Below are 26,209 nucleotides of genomic sequence, written 5' to 3'. Positions count from 1 at the left end.
TGATTCCTATTCATAAAATGAGAATACAGAATAGACTAACTTGTGTAACAGTGACACCACTGAGAGAACAAATTAGCTCAAGAAACAATAAAAAAAAGCTGAGAAGGCACTTTAAAGGAATCAATTTAATTGTATCTCTTTTTGCCGTGACTCTGAAGAAAGCTAATTTAGTCTCTGAAAGTAGTATCTTGCTATCTGGAATTGGTACCCACAAGCTTCAAATAAACTATTCCACAAACTTCAAGCTGCCCTTGACAGAAAGAAGGGCACGCTCAGCTCCGAGCCATCAGGGAAGGTATAATTTCACAAGGCCAGACAGCCAGGGAAAGTGATCCTCAGAGGAAACCCTGTAGAAAAGAATTTGCATTTATTTCCTTTTTCCTATCCATCCGTGACCTCAACTGAACTATTCTTGTGTGACATTTCTTTATTCCTATTTATGACTATTATCATATATTTGGAAAGGTACTTTTGGTTATTGATGTTAGAAGCAGGTATAGTTTTAAAAAAAGTTTAGCTGCTGAGCTAGGCAGCCCAGGGTTCAAACCTCAGTGTACTAGCTACTTACTAGCAATATGACCTTCAGCAGGCCACTGCCCACAGGACTTCTGTTTTCACAGCTATTGACAAAAGTGGGCGTGTGTGTAATGATAATGCCCACCTTTTGGAGGTGGTGAGGCTTAACCAAATGACCAATGAAAATGGCCAGAACAAGGTCAGGCCTATAATCTGGACTTAATGTATCAAAATCTCATTCCTTTCCTCTTTCCTGGCCTTTTCTTCTTCCTTCTCTTCTCCATCTTCAGTGTATGAGCCTTGCTAGCAGATGACCACCTGGACTGCCTGATAAGTCTGCTGCCCACTGGGAAGCTCTGTGTGGCTGACACAGGATGTAGCCCCATTAAGGATTCAGTCTGTTTACTCAATGCTCAGTTCATGTGAGAATGCAGAAGTTCCCAAGGGGAAAAAAAGCATTAATTCATGCCTAATTATTTAGTTACACTTCTTCATTTTTTACAATTTACTGTGAGCAGATTCTATTAAGGAGAATACAGAATGAGCAAGGGTTTTGTCTTTGAGAAGAAAGGGGGACACAGAAAGAGAAGGATGAAGGAAGATCTCAAAAGACAAGCTACCTGCCCTCAGTCACTCTATTGAACTAGCTCACCCTGACTTTGCCCAGTTCTTTGGTGAATCAAGCCTGTGTGCCTCTTACATTGTGTACTCCTAGCTTTTCATGTTTTACAGCCAAAATATTTAGGTCTAATATTTGTTTTCACAGGGATGTTTTACAAACAATGAACCCCAAATTAATCATCATCTTGCCTGTCATAGTAATCTGACCTATTATTCAAAGCTCTTATTTATGGGATTCTTTGAAACTTCAATTCACAGATGGGTGTTTTTACATTGTATTTGGTCTATAGGCAGCTATATTAAAAATTAAAAATGTGAAATGGGGGCAGTAAGTTGGATATTTCAAATACATAGCTATAAGTAAAACAGTAAGTATCTTATTTTTAAATATCCAGCAGCTTATACAAAGTGGGAGTCTAGAATGCCCTACACTGAGATATTACTCAGAAAAATGCTGCTAATGTGCAATGTTTTCCCTTTTGTTAAAATAAAAGCATATTAATTGATAGTTACCTCTCGTATCATTAGAGTAAGTTATTGAAACCACGCAGGACCCTGTGGGATCCTCCCGGGTACAAAAACCCCTCTGTGTCCCCTGTTTCTTGTTTGTACAAAAAGGCTTTAGTTTCCTAGGCCTTCCCTGAGTTCCACAGAGTAGATTCAAGCAGTTACTAGTTAGGGCTGTGAGGGAATGCCGAAACAAAGGAAAAGCAGTCAAGAAACATTAGTTCAGTGATAAAACAGAGTCCTAGCCCGGCAAGGGATACACATAACAATCTGATGCGTATCTTTGAGTTGTTCTGCAGGAACTAAGACCCCCCCACTCAGGTGGAGGATGATGACTACCTGCTGAGTACCAACAGGTAGACCCCAGGCCATGTGGAGCCTGAAGGGTTATGATTAAGATTCCCGAAACACCACCCTGGTACCTTACCACCAACCAATCAGAAGAAAGTCGTGCACCCTACAGCCCTCACGTTAAATGTTGCCTTTAAAAACCCTTCCTTGAAAGCCATTGGGGAGTTCAGGTCTTTTGAGCATGAGCCACCTGTTCTTATTGATTGTCCCTGCAATAACCTTTCTCTGCTCCAAACTCTGACATTTTGGTTGGTTTGGTCTCACTGTGCACTGGGCACACAGGCAACATTACACCTATATGTGGCCAAGCAGATCAATGATTTCTTGATTTGTTGAGGTTTACAGATTCTAAGAGCCTCATTTTCACCATCATTAAAATGTAGCTAATCTTTGTTATATATTTGAACTGGGCATATAATCTATGTTAAGTTTTGCATTACTTATGCTGAATATTCTTCTGATATGGACTGACTATATTTAATATATTCTATAGGAATTTTATTTCTTAAAACTAAGTATTCAAACAATTGTGTTATTAAACAAAACGTTTAAAAATTTTTAAAGCTTAAAATGCCATTAAAAGTGAACTTTTAATCATCAAGAAAATTAATCTTAGTATTCTGAGAAGTAAGGAGGAAAGCATGAATTTCATTTGTTCATAGATGTGTATTGAGAATGACTCCAGAGGTTATGGTTCATCACTATTCTTTGAATAAAAAGAAAACATAAAAGAGATTTAAGACCTTCAGAATCTACATTACTCTCTTCAAGTACAATCACATACTTGGGAATTAGTTATCCTGAGTTTAGCTAAAGCTAATTGTTTTGTTTCCTAAACAGTATCTTGAAAAGCTAACATCTATATAAACTTCTCTTAACCCCAAATACAGAAGTGTTTGCTTGCCAATGAAAGGGGTCATAGCATTTATGCATCGTATATTCATTTTTTAAAACAAAGAACCACTTAAAACAAGTTGCAGTTTTGCCAGAACAGAATTTGGTAGCCAGGAAGCTATTGTAGTTTGCCATTGTTATCCCTTTTGTATTCTCTCAATGGCACTATTAGTATATTTTTAAAGGCATGAGTGCATGTGAAAGGCATTCATAAATACCCCTCTTTGATGACGATGGTTGCAAATAGCAGCAGCTGCAGCAGCAAGAGTAGTAAACATCTAACATTTATGGGGTACTTACCAAGTGCCAGGTACTATACTAAGCACTTTACAAGATTATTTTACTAATTCCCACAGAAACCTTGTGATTTGGATACTATTATTATTTCCACTTACAGATGAGGACGCTGGGGCACAGAGAGGGAACACAACTGGTAAGTGTTAGAATCAGCTAGGAGGCAGCAGACTGACCTGGTCTGACTTCAGAGACCAGGACTTTGCCTCCCTTGGATGAGCAGTTGAACTCAAGAGGACTTGCACACAGTTCCACTAAAACATTCAGAATGTCAATTTTTCTGCCTCCATCGTATTCTTGGGGAATTTTGAGGGGGCATGGAGAAATTTTAAGAGGTCATAGGGGCATTAGCTCAAAGCTAGGCATGGCATGGGGATCCTTCTCCATCTTGTGGACCCTCTTTCCAACCACCTTCATTCCCATCTTCATTCATGTTACAAAACACATGGTAGTAGGGAGGGATGTTGTGGGAAGAGACACGGGAAAGTTCATAGGTTAAAAATCACAAGAACCACTGGTCTCATATATGATTTCATGTGAATCTTTCAGACAAGATTAAGCAAGGATTAATCTTAATTAAGGATTATCTTAATTAAGGATTATCTTAAGGATTATCTTAATTAATTAAGATAAAGCAAGGATTCTATAAGGTTCCATTCATCTACGATGCCCGCCAGCAAATGTTGCATCCCGTGATGATACTACACATCCCTATGTTATTTTGCAAGCATGATCTAATTTGAACCACATAGCACACTTGTGAGATGAGCAGGAAAGAGAAAAACAGCCCTATGTTACAGACGCAAAGATAGGGATCCAAGGTATGTGGCACAGTCAAAACAGAACCTAAAGCTAGCATCTAGGTCCACAATTCCCATCAGTAATAACTCTCATCAGTGCAAAGGTCTTCTATTATACTCTTAGCATATGACTTGGTGAAAACAGTCTTCTCAGTGAACTGACTTCTGCATAAGGAAATCAAGGCCCAACAATCTCATATCTTTGTTTATTTTAGGATTCATTCAAGTGTCAAACCTAAACAAGCTGGTTATCTCAACAGTGTCTGGCAAAGCAGGGCTGAGAGAATGCACACCATTAGCTCTTGAAACTTGTTACCATGGAGCTCATGTTCCTAAATTGTTTCTTTCTGTATAGAAGGTAGAGGGTCATATTTTGAATCCAAGATAATCAGAGTATGGTGGACATCAAAGTAGTATGATTACGATACTACTTGGAAAGCCCAGTATAAGTATGCAGTGTCCAAGGCACCAGGGGACAAATTGAGGGCAGAGGTGCCCCTGAGAAATGCTTAATTTCAGCATACAGAATAGCTAAATAACAACAAGGTTTTATTTTTGACTTAAACTCTTACAAATGTATCACTGCTATAGCAACTATTAATGACAGTCTATTTTCATGATCCCTGATGGCGTTTTTAGCACGATTTATAGAAAAAAAAGTCAGAAAATTAAAAAATAATGTAAAATAAGAGATACACTATGAAACTTCTGTCCAGCATGTAACCAGCACCAGTTGCGCAACAGTTTACATTTTTGGTGGTGATGATGTATTTGTTATCTTGCCAATGCTTTTCCGAATCCCAAGAAGTTCTTACTCAGAAGTGTAGCTTCATTGCATGTAAGTCCTACAGTTTGTCTAGTGCAAACAGACTCCTAGACAGGTGATCAGTCTAAAGAGAGCTTTCTTTCAGTCTCTCTAGATCACACACTATGGACGTAAGAATAACCAAGAAATATGTCTAAGTATATTTTAAATCTTAGGTTTGATTCTCTGATCAAGTTAGAAGTGAGCCATCAGAACATTAAAGTATATATTTTCCTGACTATTTTAGATCTTCTCATTTTCCCTAGTAATCAATAATGAAAGATGATAGGAGGCAGCTGAATATATTTTAGCATTTCCAAATAGTGTTCTCTAAGTTAGTTCTAGAATACATAGGTGATATATGATATACAGATGCATATGAAGGGGAACAGAGGTTATGTGATAAAATAAGTTTGAGAAAAAAATACAGCAAAGTTTTTCAGTACTTACCAATACCTTTACTATGCTAATGAATGGATAATGTTTGAGAAGGAAACAGAATAGGCAGCTTTTCTTACAACTATTTGAGCATACGAGCATTATTTTGCAGAGTGGTTCCAGAAACCAAGATCTCATGGGTACACTTCATCACATGAGCTTGGGAGTCACTCAGGTCTGAGTTCCTGTTACAGCTCAGAATTGCTGTGCAGCCTTGAAAGAGTTGCTGAACTGCTCTAAGCCTCGATGTCTTGAGGTTAACAAAAGATCATTAAATTTAAAAATACTGGGGAAAACTGCATTGTATCCTTGACATTCAAATGCATCTTCACAAACCTCCAAATTTACTAATATCACTATAGGGTATAATTTTCCCTTAGAAATTTAGTAAAATCAATAAATACTCTCATAGGTGCTTTTACCACTTGTTACTTTATGGAAATGTTTTCAGCCTTCTTGCCTTTCCTAGAATCTCACGTCCATTAACAGCACTGGTTTGCTAAAGTTTTAATTCTCCCTGGATGAGCAACTTTACACTGACTGGAATGCTCTATGAAAAATCCCCCAGTATTTTTTTTTTTCTGAAAACAAACATATGGTGGACTATGGGGGACTGGTTCATAGAATGTGCTCTCATTAATCATTTTAAATTTCATAATTTTTATAATTTTTCTAAGAATTATCATTTTCTTAGCTGTTTTCTTTCTTGTCACTTCTGTCTAGATCAGGGCTGTCCATTAGAAATACAATATAAACCACAAAAGACAGCCGTACATATAATTTTAAATGTTCTAAAAGTCACATTACAAAAAAGATTATTGAAAAACCAGGCAAAGTTAATTTTAACAATATATTTTATTTAACCCAAAATGTGCAAAATTTACTATTTATACCTGTAATCAATATAAAAATTACTAGTGAGAGAGTTTTCACTTGTGTTCATACTAAGTATGTGAAATCTTCTGTGCGTTTTACACTTACAGCACATCTCCCTTGGGTTAGCCACAGTTCAAGGGTTCTGTGGCTACTGGCTACCTTGTTGGACAGCCCAGGTCTAGATCAACAGTCAGCTTTCTTCTGGGGGCCATTTTTCAACAGATACAATGTGTTTATCACTTCACAGTTATTGCATTTGCAAGGAAGAATGGAGAATGAGGCAACCATATTGTGAGGTGGATACTGGTTCATTCCATAGTTAAGTAACTTAAATCCACAGAAGAGCTTGGTTGTACTAGGGATCAAATTACTACCTGTCATGAAGCCCCAGAGTTCCACGTAATAGCCCACATCACAAAAGCCAAGGGGTTATTGTAACTGTTTTACAAGTAGAAAAAACAATAATAGTGATCTGAAATTTTTTAAAAAGTTAAATTCTGCAAATATATTTGAATACCAATTGCATACACGACACTTGGCTGGGTCTCAACAGATATTTTGGAATAGTTTCTAGATATGAAGACATTTCAGAATAGTTACTTGATACTAGAAATCCAATTTTCCTGGCAGTGGTATGTATGTATGTACACACACAAACACACACATATATATATATCCAAATATACGCATATATGCACTTATGCATGTACACATGTATAGCATAAATTCCACCCATTCTAAAAGGGTCACTGGTTGGTGATTGTTATTTCGTCTTCTTTTTTTTTTTTTTTTTAATAATGGGCACCATAGATAAAAAAAACAGAATCAGTCTTGTTTTATAAACAAACTTCCTATTCACACTTAAATTTACCTTTGATGGAAAGAAATCTGTAGCCTACTCTTGTGAATAATGATAACTAGCACGAGCTGATTGCTTACTATATGCCAAGCACTGGTCTAAGGGCTATACATCCCTTATCTCTCTTAATACTCATGGCAGTTAATGACGTAGGTGCAGAGGCAACTGAAACAGAGTATATTTAAGAAATTTAAGAAATGTCATACACTTGCAAATGGGAAAGCCACAATTTGAACGAAGGAATCTCTGTTCAACCATAAAGCTAAACTACTCACTTTAAATGCGTGATGTTCTACAAACTCTCTTTCTAGATAACAGTTTGTTGTCTAACAGGTACTTGAAAACAATATGGATATTTCTTATGAATTTAAATATTTCTGAAGATCTTAGTGGGAAAGAATTGTGTAAATACATAGTTTTATACTTAGCATTACCTCTCATTTTATTTTATCAAGATCCATCCAGGAAAAGGCTCAGCTTCATTCCTTATCTCTGAAGAATTCCAAAATCTAAAACATATGGCGTCTCTTATCTGTGTCATTTCTCCTAGTGCTTGCATTCATCGTTAATGTTGACATTTTGTGGTCTAGTGGCTCTTGAGAAATGACAAATACCTTTCTCCTTTGAATTGTAAGTTACCATATTTGGACTTGCTTCTTCATATAATTTTTACTAAGCCTTTTTATTTATCTCATTAATTAAATTGAAACTTTAGAATGAACAAGTTTACCTTAGTAGTACCTACATTTTTATTTTGACAATGTGGCAGTGTTTAAATGGCTAATAGTTGCACATAAACTAGTTGAACCAACTGGGCAAGTAAATAGCTCATTAATTTCACATGAATCCATTTGAGAGTAGACATTAGGGAGGTATCTTTCTTGGAACCCCAGAACACACATCATAAGGTAAGAATTAGTCTTCATCTTCATATCCATCTTCCTGCTTATACTTACTTCCTGCTTATACTATACATACTTCCTGCTTATACTCAGAAGAATAATTCTTCTCCTTCTGAGTAGTAGCTATTATTAATAGTTATTATTATTCAGAAGAGTAATGTTAACAACAGAGTCATTTTTGAAAGTCTGCCAACCCCCAATTTAAACAACAGATATCAGAGTTGAAAGCATGCATTTTGAGACTTCATACATGTAGCAGATTATACATTCCCAATAGACATTTGTTCAATGAATGATGGAATTGAACATAAGTTCAGAAGGACATTGAACTGCTCTTTGATCTTTCCCAGGCTTGGTGTTGATTTAATGAATGAATGCTTGATGTATGGAGAAATATTTGGGCATATATCCAGGGTCATTTATAGTTTTCTTACACCTCCATAATGTTATTTCTATAAACTTAGAGGGACATAGTAATTATACAGTCTATATACTCAGTTTCACATGAGAAGGCTGAGACCCAGAGAAGTAACTTGCCTGATATATAATGAGCCAAGATAAGAATGGAAATCTAGTTCAGCTGGTTGCCAGTCTTCCATGCAAAAACTAATATAGCTCATATTTTGATCATCATATAAATGTAACCTAAAGAAACATTGTGTGTTGGGACTTCATCACAATGATAATAAAGAAAATTTATAGTAAAAATAAGAAATTATATTTTGCATGGTGAAATAGATAATAAATGGTAGATAATTGAAGTCTGAGATTGGATTTGAGTATTAAACACTATATTATGTCTTCATACAATATACAGAATGGGTTATGGGAAGGACTTTTTTGCTGTGGGTGTTATAATAAAAAAATAACTTTCTGCTTATTCAGTCACTACTTAGTTTTCATTGCCAAACAAGGAAAACTGAAAGAGGCACTGGCCCATGCCTTCCCTTCACCTCTTAGTTCACTGACTGTCACCAATAGTAAAGGGTAAATAAAATGCTTGAAAAGCGGCCAGTGATCATTAAGTTTGTAACACAGACGTCCTGATATTTCTAATTGCATAGGATGACAGCATTCTCAGAAGCATGACAAATTTATCTCAGAGAATGGAAATGATACGGGTGGATGGGGCCAGATTTCTCAGCCTCTCTAATTCTCACTTTAGATATGTCTCGGGACTCTTTTTCAGTGGCTTAAATCAGTCACGGAGAATGAAGATTCATTAACTAACTTTTTGATGCAAAATCAGATGCCTTGACAACCTCATTCTGAACATTAAAAAAAATAGTTTACATTCTCCATGTTTCCTCTCAATAGTGTCATTTTAAGACTGCTTCTGTCAAGCAGGAGTAAATCATTAAACGCTGTAGATATGTATTTATTTTAAGTATTTACAGAAGTCCCCATGATTTATTTCCGTGTCTAAATATTTTGTTTGTGCATCAGTTTATTATATTATGAAATCTCTCTTACGCTAATAAGAATTAGGATTACTTTTGGATTCTACTAAAAGCATGACTATTTTATACCGATTTCACATGGAGCAAGATATTTGTATTTTATGTGCAAAATTTACTTAATCTGAAAATGATTTACTCTAACATCTACATCCTAAAAACCCTTTCTACTCAAACTGGATTAGCAGCATCGACACCATCCTGGAGCTTGTCAGAGATGCAGTGTCAGGCCCTACCCTAGACCTACTCAGCCAGAACTGGCATTTTAACAAGATCCCCAGGAATTAAGTGTGTGCATTCAGTTTTGAGAGACCCTGGCATAAGCCACAGAATTTAGTATTTGATTATAAGTTGCCTTGTTCTTTTCAGCAAAAGCCTAAGTCCCCCTGCAGTTTCTGGTGCTGGGCCTAAGCTAGCTATTTATTCAAATATAGTAAAATGATTGAAAAAAAAAAGAAAGAAAAAACATTTCCAAGGTAAAAATAAGCCCTGAAAAACAGACCACGTCCTTTGTTTATTGTCCCAGGTTTATTTTGCTGTCAGATTCCTCCTTAAGGCACCTTCTCAGAATAAGTTCCTCCAATGGAGGTTGAATTCCATCATGCCAGGTGGATCAATCTGTATTCAATGAATATGGGGCTGATTATCTACTTAGAGGATGATCCTTGTCCCTAGCGATCCTCTTTCTGTCTGAATTTGGATATTTTGTGCCTTGTTATCACCCTGGAAGCAGACAGGACAACAGGGAGTTGAAAACCAAGATTAGTCATTTTGTTTTTCTTTAGTAGTTTGGCTGAAATGTGTGATAGGTTGAAATATTGGGTCAAATGAATCCTGTGGACTTTATCATGCCACATAATAAATTTTAATTTATCACTGAACAATTAGCCATTTGAAGAAGCTATTTGGTTTGTATTGGAAACGATATCTTAGTGAACTGAAAAAATTAATACAGCTTCTAGCCAGACCCAGGGAGTTACTTAGGCACTAAGAAAAGTTGGTTCTGAGGATTATATTTTTAGGAAAACCTCATTTCTGAGGAATCTAAAAGTAAATTTCAAATATAACAACATCCAGAAGCCACTAAGGCAGAGACTAAATTTTAAAAGAGAACATTATAAATCCTTAATTCCTTTCCCAATTTCTGACACTAACTTTTCAAAATTCATGATTTCAAGTATCTGTCTGGTAATAAAGTATATATTATTTCATGTCATGAAACCCCTAGGATACATTTATACTGCCATAACTTTCCTTTTTATTCTACCTAGTATGCCACCAATTAGAGGACGTTAGGACTGGATTTTGAAAGTTTCAAGAAATAGGACCCACAGTTATTACACATGCTACATTTCTCCAATCACCCTTGAGAAATTAATGATTACAATTTGACATGGTACAAACTGAACCTGGGTCAGCTTGCTTACTTGATAAACTAGAAGTAAGACTGATATCATCAATCAGTTTATGATGAACTTTAGAGTCAATGACATACAAAATAGGATTTTATATGTCAGCAGAATCTTGACATTAAAAAAAATAATAATGACAAAGAAAGGGAAAGAGAGCAAAAGAAAAAAACTGCTTTAAGTGCATGAGTTGAAAAAAATCTTTGAAAAAAGCAATACACATTTATTGTATCTTGACTTATATTGCCTATGTACTAGCATGTTTAAACAGGTTAAATTGACTAAGGAAACGTCCAAGACAATTTTTCCAAGAAATAATTTATGGGAGAGAAAACCTGACTTAAACTCAGCACAAGATACATAACTAGAAATAAAAAATAGGAGACGGAAATTTTAAAATAGAATAAAAGATCACTAATTGATTTTGATAACAATGATTATTATTGGGTTGACAAATGAATATGGATTAAATGTAAGAATAAGATCATAGACTTAAACTAAATATAGGTCAAAGAGAGGGAAAGTTCTATTTCTGCACAACAGGCCAAATTTCCTACTATGGTCAGTTATTTCACAGTTATGTGTTATTCTTCATGAGGAGAAATACAGTGTGAATATCTCACTATTACCCATATTATTCCTGGAAAAACGGGTCCAATCAATCAGAAGATCCATCTCTGTAAATAAAAGGTATTAGACAACATTGCTATTACTAAGTAATCATTTATTAAGATGCTGTCATTGAAAGTGGAATACCTCATTGGTGATGATGTGGAAAACTGGAACACTGCTTTGGGGATTATATAAAGGGCACAGTCACTTTGGAAATCTATTTGGCAATATCTGAAAACATACCCATAACCTACAACCCAAAAATTCTGCTCCTTGAGATATACCGAACTTATGTGTATGCACACAAACTTACACATACCACATGCAAATTTGTTTAACAAGTGACATATCCTAAAATGTTCAGAGCAGCTCTATTCATAGTTGCCTCAAACTGGAATATCCAAGTTTCCACCAACAATAGTAATTTGCAGTAAATTTACTCAATGGAATACTATCACAATGAGAATGAACAATCTATAACCACACAAAAGAATATGGAAGAATCTCACTATCACATTGTTGACCAAAAGAAGCCAAAACAGAAGAGTTTGTATTGTATAATTCCATTCATAAAAGCACAAAACTGGCAAAACAAATCTATGCCCTTGGAAGTTAATACAGTGGTTATCTTTGGAATTAGAGTGACTGGAGGGAAGCATGAAGGGGTATCCTTGGGAGCTTGTATCCTTGGCAGCTGACTACTGGTTATATGAGTAAAACTGGTTAAGCATTTTTTTTCTCACCTAGTAGCACATTCACACCTATAATAACCAATTAGAATCTCACAGAGTGCTAAGGGTTACATAGAAATAACTGGACATAGAAAGAGAGCCTCTCCCTTTTTAACCAACACTGGGAAGGCAAGATACTTTTTTTTTGTTTTTTTTTTGCGGTATGCGGGCCTCTCACTGTTGTGGCCTCTCCCGTTGCGGAGCACAGTCTCCAGATGCGCAGGCTCAGCGGCCATGGCTTACGGGCCCAGCCGCTCCGCGGCATGTGGGATCCTCCCTGACCGGGGCACGAACCCGTGTCCCCTGAATGGGCAGGGGGACTCTCAACCACTGCGCCACCAGGGAAGCCCAAGATACTCTTTTTTTTTTTAAGTCATAGAGGGCTAACATAAACATTAAGCCTTTTAAGTTCATTCCAAAACACAAGATATTCTCTCCCCAGCCAATAACTTCTTCTTCCCCTTTCTTGGCATTTCTGCAAGTCATATGTTCCTGATGTTTCTGTTGCCTCAGCTCACGTGGATTTCTTTAGCAGGACAAACCTGATGTTTCTTGTCCCTAAGTATCTCAGCCAAGGCTTAGGAAAGCAGCACATACAACAGAAGTTGTAAGGGTCATTCTTATCCTTGACAAGGGAAGACAGGGCCAAACCATGCCCAGTGGCAGCAGTACCACTGGCAACAGGCAACCACCTTTGCTCAAGACATTTTGAAGTTTATGACAAAGACCTAAGGAAAGCTATGGCAGGGAAATATCTAGTCATTTTCTAGGAAACAGTAATATTATAAAAATAAAATAGTAATGTGAGTGATAAAATGTTTTCCTCTTGTAGTTCATCTGATATCAGGGCAGTGATACTTTGTGGAACCCAGAGACGAGAGCTTTTTGTAAAGTACAACCCAAAGATGGCAGAAGGATTTTCTTGTTGTGTTTTTCTCTCCCCTAAAGTGACCACCCTTTCACTAGAGAATGTATTTATGTCATCAAGCTAATGTGATTCTTAAAAAGGACATCAATCTGCCCTTTGGATGAGAACACTAATCAGATTCAGCTAGTTTTTCATTCTCTATCTAAACACTGCCATATGTAAAAAGAAAAATCTCTGAAAACCAAGGATACTTTACAGAGTTAAACCACTCCTCCCAGCCAATCTACTTTGTTACCCTATATAAACAAATTCTGCCATTACATTCTGTTACTCATAACAATTTTCAGTAGATAATCCACAAATCAATTAAAGACAAGTTAATTGCCAAAAGGGATCAAGCAACAAGCATTAGAAGCCTAACACTTAAAGGTACCATCCAAAAAATGTATGTGTTAGAGAAAAGTTTGGTTTGGCTAGCTTTCCTTCTAATCCAAGATTTTACATTTGTATGATTAGTTTTGAAGATCAAAAATTAATCACACTGAGACTTCCCTGGTGGTCGAGTGGTTAAGAATCTGCCTTCCAATGCAGGGGACCTGGGTTCAATCCCTGGTTGGGGAACTAAGATCTCACATGCCACAGGGCAACTAAGCATGCACGCCTCAACTAGAGAGCTTACATGTCAGAAACTACAGAGCCCACGTGCTCTGGAGCCCGCACACCACAACTAGAGAGCCTCCGCCTCAATGGAGAGCCCACACACCTCAAGGAAGAGCCTGTGTGCCGCAACGAAGATCCTGCATGCTGCAACTAAGATCCAATGCAGCCAAAAATAAATAAATAAATAAAATAAACAAATATTAAAAAAAAATTCATCACATAATTACTCTTAGCTTATGACGTCCATGTTTTGGGGACAGACGTTGATAGCCATATCAAGAAAAAAAGTATTTGTATATGACATACTATTGTTATTTATTTATTTATTTATTTTTGGTACGCAGGCCTCTCACTGCTGTGGCCTCTCCCGTTGTGGAGCACAGGCTCCGGATGCGCAGGCTCAGCGGCCATGGCTCATGGGCCCAGCCGCTCCGCAGCATGTGGGATCTTCCTGGACCGGGGCACGAACCTGTGTCCTCTGCATTGGCAGGCGGACTCTCAACCACTGTGCCTCCAGGGAAGCCCTGTTATCAATTTTTAACTTGCAATTTTTTTGCTTTAATATTTTCTACATATGAAACTTTTTGAGGATTAGATGAAAAAATGTAATTCGAAATACACTCTTGGCCCAGCACAAAGTTCCTCTTTCTCAGGTTCACTCCCAGGCTTTCTTTTTGGAATGTTGCTTACACATTTGTTGCTCTTGGAATGTTTGTCTTTTGCATTAGATTGATTTGACCTACTTAAGAGCTAGAGTGGTCTTCAGGCTTTTCAATGCTGGGTGATGGGTTTGAGCTGACAAACTCTGACGTCTCTTCAGCTTTAACTCTCTGTGCCATGATACGGGGAAAGAAAGCAGAGTGTCCTTACTCTTGTCAGGGGCCTAAAAATATTGGCTGATCAGTTCATTCATTCAATACATATACATCAAGCATCTACTATATGTCACACACCCTTCCCGGCACTGGCAATGCAGATGTGGAAAAAAAGACAAAAATTGCTGCCACATGGAGCTTACATTCTAGTATGTATTACTACTAAGTAACATTAATTTTAGTGTTGTCTACGTGCCAGGCATGACCTATGACTAACACACTTAATCCTCACACCCTCCCATTTAACAGATGAGAAAACTAAGGCAGTCTGAAGTGAAGTAGCTTGACCAATGTCTCGGAGCTGTAAAAGTGTTGACATTTCAAACTCAGCAGTGCAGCTGGCAAGCCAACCAGCTCTTAATCACTATACCCAGCATCTTGTCAAGGTGAGGCTGTTTTTCTATGTGCAAGTTGCTTATAAGATAATTGTTTATAGGAGAGCTGTATTGTGCTATTCTGTAACCAAGAGTGGTTCCAATGATAACAGTTAACCACTATGTAATTTACAAGAGAAGCATCACAGAATTGGTGAAACCCTAAGGGAAGTGTAGAAAATGCTATTAAAGGGATGGTAGGCAGGCCAACTTTTATGTACATATTTCATTTAAGGGCACACTCGCCCTTTAAAGCAGACATTTTTATTTTCCACTTACAGACTGGGAATCTGCTAATGGAGGTTGGGGAATTACCCAGTTAAGAAAGCAGCAGAGCTGGCATTCAAGCTTGGTCTGTTTGGTTCTAAAGCCAAAGTCTCCCTCCTATACCCTGCCCCCTCCCACAATGTGGAATGGTTGTTAACCATGACGTTATTCTCATAATGACTGCTGTGTTGCCTATAAGGAAACTACTTTACTCATCTTCAATTTAGCTAATATTACTCACGATTTGGAATATCATTAAGAATGATGTTTCTACATTCAAGATAATGTCAATGGAATAAATAGGCATGAGACGGGATGAAGTTGACCTCTGTAGCTCAGAGAATCTTCTGGCTCCTCTGAACAGCTGGCCAAGGAGCAACATTTTGGCAGTAAAATACGACCATGACCAGTGTTTCTGGCCACAGGAAATAGGCCAGATGGAAGCTGATGAAGCAAAACCCAGGGAGAGGAGAGAAGCACATAAAACCACTGATTAGTTTCCTTTTTTTTCCCCATAAGAAACACATATTTTGATGCGTTCACTTAACACTACTTTAAGCCAATCCCAATTAGGTTAGAAGACTGTTCAGATATTATTATTTTTTTATATTTTTATACAGCAGGTTATTATTAGTCATCAATTTTATACACATCAGTGTACACATGTCAATTCCAATCGCCCAATTCACCACACCACCACCACCACCCCCTCGCGGCTTTCCCCAACTTGGTGTCCATATGTTTGTTCTCTACATCTGTGTCTCAATTTCTGCCCTGCAAACTGGTTCATCTGTACCATTTTTCTAGGTTCCACATATATGTGTTAATATACATTTGTTTTTCTCTTTCTGACTTACACTTACTTCACTCTGTATGACAGTCTCTAGACCCATCCACGTATCAACAAATGACCCAATTTTGTTCCTTTTTATGGCTGAGTAATATTCCATCGTATATATGTACTACAACTTCTTTATCCATTCTTCTCTCAATGGGCATTTAGGTTGCTTCCATGACCTGGCTATTGTAAATAGTGCTGCAATGAATATTGGGGTGCATGTGTCTTTTTGAATTGTGGTTTTCTCTGGGTATAGGCCCAGTAGTGGGATTGCTAAATCATATGGTAATTCTATTTTTAGTTTTTTAAGGAACCTCCATACTGTTCTCCATAGTGGCTGTATCAGTTTACATTCCCACCAACAGTGCTAGAGGGTTCCCTTTTCTCCACACCCTCTCCAGCATTTGTTGTTTGTAGATTTTCTGATGAAGCCATTCTAACTGGTGTGAGGTGATACCTCACTGTGTTTTGATTTGCATTTCTCTAATAATCAGTGATGTTGAGCAGCTTTTCATGAGCTTCTTGGCCATCTGTATGTCTTCTTTGGAGAAATGTCTATTAAGGTCTTCTGCCCATTTTTGGATTGGGTTGTTTCTTTTTTTAATATTGAGCTGCATGACCTGTTTATATATTCTGGAGATTAATCCTTTGTCCATTGATTCATTTGCAAATATTTTCTCCCATTTTGAGGGCTGTCTTTTCGTCTTGTTGATGGTTTCCTTTACTGTGCAAAAGACTTTAAGTTTCATTAGGTCCCATTTGTTTATTTCTGTTTTTATTTCCATTACTCTAGAAGGTGGATTTAAAAAGATCTTGCTGTGATTTATGTCAAAGAGTGTTCTTCCTATGTTTTCCTCTAAGAGTTTTATAGTGTCCGATCTTACATTTAGGTCTCTAATCCATTTTGAGTTTATTTTTGTGTATGGTGTTAGGGAGTGTTCTAATTTCATTCTTTTACGTGTAGCTGTCCAGTTTTCCCAGCACCACTTAATAAAGAGACTGTCTTTTCTCCATTGTATATCCTTGCTTCCTTTGTCATAGATTAGTTGACCATAGGTGCATGGGTTTCCCTCTGGGCTTTCTATCTTGTTCCATTGATCTATGTTTTTGTTTCTTGATTACTGTAGCTTTGTAGTAGAGTCTGAAGTCAGGGAGTATGATACCTCCAGCTCCGTATTTTTCCCTCAAGACTGCTTTGGCTATTCGGGGTCTTTTGTGTCTCCATACAAATTTTAAGATTTTTTGTTCTAGTTCCATAAAAAATGCCATTGGTAATTTGATAGCGATTGTATTGAATCTGTAGATTGCTTTGGGAAGTATAGTCATTTTCACAATATTGATTCTTCCAATCCAAGAACATGGTATATCTCTCCATCTATTGGTATCATCTTTAATTTCTTTCATCAGTGTCTTATAGTTTTCTGCATACAGGACTTTTGTCTCCCTAGGTAGGTATATTCCAGGGTATTTTTTTCTTTTTGTTGCAGTGGTAAATGGGAGTGTTTTCTTAATTTCACTTTCAGGTTTTTCATCATTAGCGTATAGGACTGCAAGAGATTTCTGTGCATTAATTTTGTATCTTGCAACTTTACTAAATTCATTGATTAGCTCTCATAGTTTTCTGATAGCATCTTTAGGATTCTGTATGTATGGTATCATGTCATCTGCAAACAGTGACAGTTTTACTTCTTCTTCTCCAATTTGTATTCCTTTTATTTCTTTTTCTTCTCTGATTGCCGAGGCTAGGACTTCCAAAACTATGTTGGATAACAGTGGTGAGAGTGGACATCCTTGGTCTTGTTCCTGATCTTAGAGGAAATGCTTTCAGTTTTTCACCATTGAGAATGGTGTTTGCTGTGGGTTTGTTGTATATAGCCTTTATTATGTTGAGGTAGGTTCCCTCTATGCCCACTTTCTGGAGAGTTTTTATCATAAATGGGTGTTGAATTTTGTCAAAAGCTTTTTCTGAATCTATTGAGATGATCATATGGCTTTTATTCTTCAATTTGTTAATATGGTGTATCACGTTGATTGATTTGCATATATTTAAGAATCCTTGCATCCCCTGGGATAAATCCCACTTGATCATGGTGTATGATCCTTTTAATGTGTTATTGGATTCTGTTTGCTAGTATTTTGTTGAGGATTTTTGCATCTATATTCATCAGTGATATTGGTCTGTAATTTTCTTTTTTTGTAGTATCTTTGTCTGGTTTTGGTATCAGGGTGATGGTGGCCTCAGAGAATGAGTTTGGGAGTGTTCATTCCTCTGCAATTTTTTGGCAGAGTTTGAGAAGGATGGGTGTTAGCTCTTGTCTAAATGTTTGATTGAGTTCACTTGTGAAGCCATCTTGTCTTGGACTTTTGTCTGTTGGAAGATTTTTAATCACAGTTTCAATTTCATTACTTGTGATTGTTCTGTTCATATTTTCTATTTCTTCCGGGTTCAGTCTTGGAAGGTTATACCTTTCTAAGAATTTGTCCGTTTCTTCCAGGTTGTCCATTTTATTGCCATAGAGTTGCTTGTAGTGGTCTCTTAGGATGCTTTGTATTTCTGTAGTGTCTGTTTAACTTCTCCTTTTTCATTTCTAATTTTATGGATTTGAGTCCTCTCCCTCTTTTTCTTGATGAGTCTGGCTAATGGTTTATCAATTTTGTTTATCTTCTCAAGGAACCAGCTTCTAGTTTTATTGATCTTTGCTTCTGTTTTCTTTGTTTCTATTTCATTTATTTCTGCTCTGATCTTTATGATTTCTTTCCTTCTGCTAACTTTGGGTTTTGTTGTTCTTCTTTATCTAGTTCCTTTAGCTGTAAGGTTAGATTGTTTGAGATTTTTCTTGTTTCTTGAGGTAGGCTTGTATAACTATAAACTTCCCTCTTAGAACTGCTTTTGCTGCATCCCATAGGTTTTGGATTGTCATGTTTTGTCATTTGTCTCTAGGTATTTTTTGATTTCCTCTTCGATTTTTTTCGGTGATCTCTTGGTTATTTAGTAACGTAGTTTTTAGCCTCCATGTGTTTGTGTTTTTTATGGTTTTTTCCCCTGTAATTCATTTCTAATCTCATAGCGTTGTGGTCAGAAAAGATGCTTGACATGATTTCAATTTCCTTAAATTTATTGAGGTTTGATTTGTGACTCAAGATATGCTGTTTCCTGGAGAATGTTCTGTGTGCACTTGAGAAGAAAGTGTAACCTGCTGTTTTAGGATGGAATGTCCTATAAATATCAATTAAATCTATCTGGTCTATTGTGTCATTTAAAGTGTCTGTTGCCTTATTTATTTTCATTTTGGATGATCTCTCCATTGGTGTAAGTGAGGTGTTAAAGTCCCCCACTATCATTGTGTTACTGTCAATTTCCTCTTTTATAGGTGTTAGTAGTTGCCTCATGTATTGAGGTGCTCCTATGTTGGGTGCATATATATTTATAATTGTTATATTTTCTTCTTGGATTGATCCCTTGATCATTATGTAGTGTCCTTCCTTGTCTCTTGTAACTTTCTTTATTTTAAACTCTATTTTATCTGATATGAGTATTGCTACTCCAGCTTTCTTTTGATTTCCATTTGCATGGAATATCTTTTTCCATCCCCTCACTTTCAGTCTGTATGTGTCCCTAGGTCTGACGTGGGTCTCTTGTAGACAGCATATGTATGGGTCTTGTTTTTGTACCCATTCAGCAAGCCTGTGTCTTTTGGTTGGAGCATTTAATCCATTGACGTTTAAGGTGATTATCGATATGTATGTTCCTATGACCATTTTCTTAATTGTTTTGGGTTGTTTTTGTAGGTCTTTTTTTTCCCTTGTGTTTCCCACTTAGAGAAGTTCCTTTAGCATTTGTTGTAGAGCTGGTTTGGTGGTGCCGAATTCTCTTAGCTTTTGCTTGTCTGTAAAGCTTTGATTTCTCCATCGAATCTGAGTGAGATCCTTGCTGGGTAGAGTAATCTTGGTTGTAGATGCTTCGCTTTCATCACTTTAAGTATATCATGCCACTCCCTTCTGGCTTGTAGCATTTCTGCTGGAAAGTCAGCTGTTAACCTTATGGGAGTTCCCTTGTATGTTATTTGTCTTTTTTCCCTTGCTGTTTTCAGTAATTTTTCTTTTTCTTTAATTTTTGCCAATTTGATTACTATGTGTCTTAGTGTGTTTCTCCTTGGGTTTATCCTGTATGGGACTTGCTGCACTTCCTGGACTTGGGTGGCTATTTCCTTTTCCATGTCAGGGAAGTTTTCGACTATAAGCTCTTCAAATATTTTCTCGGGTCCTTTCTCTCTCTCTTCTCCTTCTGGGACCCCTATAACATGAATGTTGTGGCATTTAATGTTGTCCCAGAGGTCTCTTAGGCTGTCTTCATATCTTTTCATTCTTTTTTCTTTTTTCTGTTCTGCAGCAGTGAATTCCACCATTCTGTCTTCCAGGTCACTTATCCATTCTTCTGCCTCAGTTATTCTGCTATTGATTCCTTCTAGTGTCATTTTCATTTCAGTTATTGTATTGTTCATCTCTGTTTGTTTGTTCTTTAATTCTTCTAGCTCTTTGTTAAACATTTCTTGCATCTTCTCGATCTTTGCCTCCATTGTTTTCCCGAGATCCTGGATCATCTTCACTATCATTATTCTGAATTCTTTTTCTGGAAGGTTGCCTATCTCCACTTCATTTAGTTGTTTTTCTGGGGTTTTATCTTGTCCCTTCATCTGGTACATAGCCCTCTGCCTTTTTATCTCTCTATCTTTCTGTGAATGTGGTTTTTGTTCCACAGGCTGCAGGATTGTAGTTCTTCTTGCTTCTGCTATCTGCCCTCTGGTGGATGAGGCTATCTGTTCTGATATTATTTGATAACTTTATAGTTTGATCGATCACTAAGCCCTGTTCTACACCAAATTTACAAGTGTGCTTTCTTCAGAGGAAGATTCTGAGTTGAGTTCAATGAGCTTAGTTAAGTCTATTGGAATGACACCTCTCATTTTGGAACTTCTCTTTGTGCGGTGATGAGAAGATGTGATCAGGAAATGAGAGGTGGCAAAGTGACTAGAAGTCTAGCCTCTAGGATAGCCTGCCAAGGTTCAGACTTGGGCAAGTTTCTTAAACTCTCTCTGCCCAGTTTCCTTATCTGTAACAAAAAGACAATGCCAGTCCCCCTTGTGCGGTTGTTTTGTGGGATGAAATGAGATAATATATGTAGAGCCTTGGGAACACTGTCTGGCACATAATAAGTTCCCAATACAATTTCAATCTTATTACTCTTACTCTGGACTTCTGACCACATGTGTGTTGTGTAGCCTCTGATCCCTGAACCTGCAATTCTTCTCTTATTTGGTGGTAATTATACCCATCCTCTTCACTTACCCTAAAAAATTGAATGAGATGAGCTACGGAACAGAACACTAAAAAGAGCAGTTATTAACATCTGTTACATCTGAAAAGCTTTACAAAAAAATTTTTTTTAATGCCATACAACAGGAGGTGCTAATGTGATACTTAGAAAGTTACATCCTAGCTTACTGATTTGTGGGTGGCACTCCTTTCTCTTTCTAAGACTTGGGCTCTAGTCAGCATTTTCTAGTGGGCAAACTGAGGTTTAATTTGACAGCCATTGATGTACTACACTTCGGTTTCAGTAGGAACAAAGAGTAGCTAAGAGACAGTATTTTCCAATTGTCCTTGCAAATAACTGCTACTTAAAAATCTCCAGAACAAAGTTGTGGATTTGAACATAACTGTCCAAGATTTGCACAGGAGGTGATTTAAGTTTATCTAGGGTTGTTTGTTTCTGCAAATAGTCAATAATGTAGTATATTCCATGATGCTTATTAGTGTAAGGGGCAGGAAAACTAGAGCATACTTTGTTTCTGGCCTGTGGGATGTTAGTGAAATCACCTCTACCCTGCACGTCAAGGTACCTTGGATGGTGTTCTCCTCTATTTGTACAATACACACTCCACAGTCCCCATATAATATGTTCCTCTTAACATTCCTTTTTGAGAAGACAGAAAGCAGAAAGTTTTGTGATTTGTTCTGGTTGGAAGACAAGACCATCCCTAGAAGAGTAACTTGCTATTTCAAGTTTCCTTGACTGTCACTATAACTTTAAACAATAACATCTTTAAAAAACAAAATGTCCTAGTGTTCCCTTGGGGAATAGTCAGAGCCCACCAATCTGCTAAGTACTAGCTCCTTGTTCGTTCTTCGCTTCCCATATCATTTTCTTCCCAATTTTTTCAGGTACTATATTCAAACCTTCAACGTGAGTTCACTCAAATCTAACATAAGCACATCATTCCCCTCTCTCTCTCCTCTAAGACAGACATGAGAGGTGTGGCTCTAAAGTAATGATTGATTCTTATTCCAGGTCCACAGAGGAAAATTAACCTCCTTAGGATGTAATCCTCTTTCTCTCTCTGTCTGTCTCTGACTCTCTCTGTTTCTGCATCAAGTCAAATTTAGCTTAATAAGCTACATATTAATTATATTTGGCTTTCTCTGTAAGTACATTTTACCCATAAAAGGCAAAAACTCACCACCGCTGAAAAACGACTTTCAAATCTACTTTAAGCATAACTACCTAAGGTTGTATTTCTCAGGGATCAACACTCATTAAATACATATGATTTACTGTTACTTTAAAAAATCAGACTCTTTACAGACTTGACTTTCCTTCATCCTGAATGCCACCAGGGAGTGAAAACAATGCCAGAGACAAATATTCAGCTTAAACCCAAGTGTATCACCAGTATCATGTGTAATATCCATTCAATCTTCAAAGAAAGAAATAATACTCTACTAGACACGTGTGGGGATTTTACAAAATACAAAATTATTTTTATTAAACAAACAAACTTATAAAGGATAAACTCAACAAAGAAATGTTGGTTAACACCTAGTTATTTCAGTTGCTTCAATAGTGGAATTATGTCTAAAGCCTCTCAAAGGTCAAGATAAGCTTAAGTTACTTCCAGGTTTTAAAGATCTCCTATATTAAAAAAGAAATGAAGAAATACAAAAACTGGGTTGCAAAATTGTGGGATAGTTTAAATGTTTACATCAAATAGCTTAACACTTTTGACTCCAGGAATGCTGTGAAATGAAATCGTGCCGTTCAGAACTAAATGTAGATGTGTGCGTGCGTGCGTGCGTGTGTGTGTGTACACATACGTAAATACTTTGACTCGGTGCATTTGAGGTGGTGTGGTCTGTTAAAAGTTTAAAGCTGTACAATAAGCATCTTTTTTTCATTATTGTCAGTATATTGCTGTGACTGAATGCATACTCTTTTTTTTAAGCACTGAGAGATCTCTGAAAATGTGACATGAGAGTGTCCAACTGCTGTCCTAGCTTCTTAACCTTCCACTGGACTCCTGGCCTATGATAGGCCCCGATCATATCAGCAAGTTGATTTTACAAATAAAAGGGTGACACCAACTAAGAGACAGTAGCAAGATGCTTCATTGAACACGCATTAATGGCATTCTCCTCGCATGTAAGGGAGCCTCTGGCCTCAAGGAATTTATAGTCCAAAGGGAGAGAGAAAATAGGATCCACAGAACAATGAAGACAGTACATACAAAAATTAATTATTTTATGGGAAATTAATATTCAAATTAAAAGCAAATATATGAGGGACAAAGTCTCTCAGATTTCAAAGGAGATTGGCCCATGATGGCTATTCTGGATGTCACCCTCACCTCTTAAACTCATTATGAAAGAAACTTGTTAGAACTACAAACACAGGGCATTTAAATACATAGAAAACTCATCCTTAGACATTCCAGTGCTTGTTGTATTTCTGAAAGGATCGAATTGACCAAGGAAAAGGAAAATATTTTTGACATACCAAGAAGGCAAATTTCATAATATATCTACAAGTCATACAGTAGAGCTTAAACTCTGCATTTCCTGAGATTTCTGAAATTCTTTAGTCCAACACACTATTGTTTTCACCTTACCCAGCAGTTTGATATTTATGATATTTAGAAACTTGTTATCAGATCTCAACAATAAGAAGTGTCTAGAAACTACCATCTATTGGAAATATGCACAGTAATGCTTACAAATCTTTGATGAGCATACATCTTAGCACATAATAAGCATGAGATGCAAATAATAAACATGAGAAGTGCATTCAATAGAAAGTAAAGCATAGAGTAGGCATATAATTTCTAATGTTGAAGCAGAGTCTTAACTGTAACAAATTAACATAATTAATAAAAATAAATGGTATTTATTTTGTTTTGAAGTAGAAGTAGATGTACATTTAGTAGTAAGAAAGTACTACTTACACCTTTAACTGCCAACTTTTATTTACCCCTTTCAAAGTTTGCTTATGCATTTTTACTAGGGAATTTTGTAATTTGATTCCTCTGATTTTATAGCTCCCTAAAATATTCCAAGGGTACTATCTTTCACACTGTCTAAAACAAATAAATAATTCTTGTGAATTATTTTAATCTAAACTTTGAATATTTTCTATGCAAGTAAATCAGAACACATTTTAATCCAAATTTAACACATACTTTTATAAAGGCCTGGTAGTTTCTACATATGTTACATTTGGTCTAAAGAAGGAAGACCTGTTCTTGAGATTTTGCAGACAATTTCACCTCCATTTGCTATTGGTGAAATAGCTTGCAGTGCTACAGACTAACCAATCAGAAACAAAAACTGTGTGAAGAATCAATCTTTTTCTTGTAAATATCTAAAACACTAGAGCAAAGAAGGGAATCAAAGATTTTTCTGCGTCTTCTGTTTTACCTAGTTATTTGATCAAAATAAGCTAACTTGGATGTAAAGCAAAGCTGTAACTGACAATTTATTGAGGTCATGAGGTCAAGATTTTTCATATGATTTCTATAGAAATCTTTAGACATAACAGATTAATAACATATTTACTTCAATTTCATAGTTTCTATTTCTCCTGGGCAACATTAAAACTCTGAACTACAACCTAGACCACAGAGATAGTTTCCACTTTTCCATGTGAATGTGACCTGAAACCCTTATAAACAACAAAGCAGTGCTTTGTTGTTGTTGCTTGTTTGCTTGCTGAATCAAACTAGAGCCCTTTCCTTACATTTAAAGGATTCACTGAAGGTTAGTATGACCAATTCTGGCTACATTAAGTCCATTCGGCTGGCTAACACACTTGTTTTCCAGATGCCAGTCACAGGAATGCTTTTATAAGTTCACCATTTAACTCTCAAAATCAGCTTTTAGAGTTAGTCAATTTCCTTCTACTCCTGTGGGTTCCCAAATACCCCTGGTTATGTTAAGGTTCACATCTTCTTAGCTCCTATTCTGTATACTACTAATTCATCCTGCCAATTTAATGCAGTATAGGAAATAGAAATTAAACAGATCAACACAGGGCAAAGACTTCTTTGCAGGGGGCCTAAAGCTACAGAGGCTGATGAAAAAAGAAAACTCTTCCCAGCCACAAAAAGAAAGAGCAATACCTGTAGGACTTTGAGAAACGCAATCTTGATTTGACTCTTGTGGAGGGTCCTGGCACTGTGACTCCCCGAAGATCCCAAACAAAAGCCATGTGTAAAGAAGTTGGCAGGATTGCTGGCAAGTCAGAGTGGATGCAGGGCCCTGGGGCCGGATGGCCCCTGGAGGACCAGGAGGCACTTGTGGCCAAGGGAGGGCATTTCCTCTGTGCAGTGCTCTGTGTTGCCAGGGAGGTGGCGGGTGGCTGAAGCACGACTGGAAGAGGTGGCTGGGACTTCCTGCTGCGTGACACTCGCCCTTTGCGACAGAGCTTGCTTCACTCTGACTTTATCTCGTTAATAACGTGAGAAACGCTCCCTTGCAAATTTGTTTTTAAATATAGCCCTGATTAAACAGCACAGTCACATGCCACTCCTGGAAAGCACAACATCACACACACACGCACACACACACACACACTGTGAAAGGCATGATTGAAGTGTGAAGTTTAAGAAAAAAAAGTAAACAGAGGGCCTTTGTTTAAAAAAAAAAAAAAAGTAAATACATGCCCATGACTGGGAAATTCAACAGAGATTTACTAACTTTCACACAACTGGCCGCCAAATATCATTTTCCTTATTTCAACTTCTCTTAGAAACAGGGAGGAACATAGTTATTCGCAAACCTCACACAAGGATTTAATGGTCTCCAAAGACCAGCGCCCCCTTGCAAGTCAGCTTGAAAAGAAAGTAGGCAGATCACTTTCAGCGCTTTTGGCAGCTTTTCCCTCAAGGAGATACTGTGTCACCTTGGAAAATGAGTTATAATGCGT

The 26,209-nt window shown here is 37.1% G+C and overlaps 1 protein-coding gene across 2 annotated transcripts in view; it reads right to left on the bottom strand.

Annotated features, from left to right (window-relative positions):
- Positions 1 to 26,209, bottom strand: part of LOC309803775 (3',5'-cyclic-AMP phosphodiesterase 4D) — a 575,480-nt gene that overhangs the window by 340,476 nt on the left and 208,795 nt on the right. The window contains exon 1 of one of the 2 annotated variants that reach the window (XM_082620483.1): positions 25,404 to 25,590. The exons of the other annotated variant lie outside the window; for it this stretch is intronic. Within the exon in view, the coding sequence (XP_082476609.1) occupies positions 25,404 to 25,492 (89 nt within the window). The 5' untranslated portion in view covers positions 25,493 to 25,590. Of the gene's footprint in view, positions 1 to 25,403; positions 25,591 to 26,209 lie in introns of those variants that run through there. 2 annotated transcript variants of the gene reach the window in all.

This window comes from Mesoplodon mirus (genome assembly GCF_964341445.2).
Source record: "Mesoplodon mirus genome assembly, chromosome: 5".
Taxonomy (NCBI): domain Eukaryota; kingdom Metazoa; phylum Chordata; class Mammalia; order Artiodactyla; family Ziphiidae; genus Mesoplodon; species Mesoplodon mirus.
This window is presented reverse-complemented; position numbering and strand designations above follow the sequence as displayed.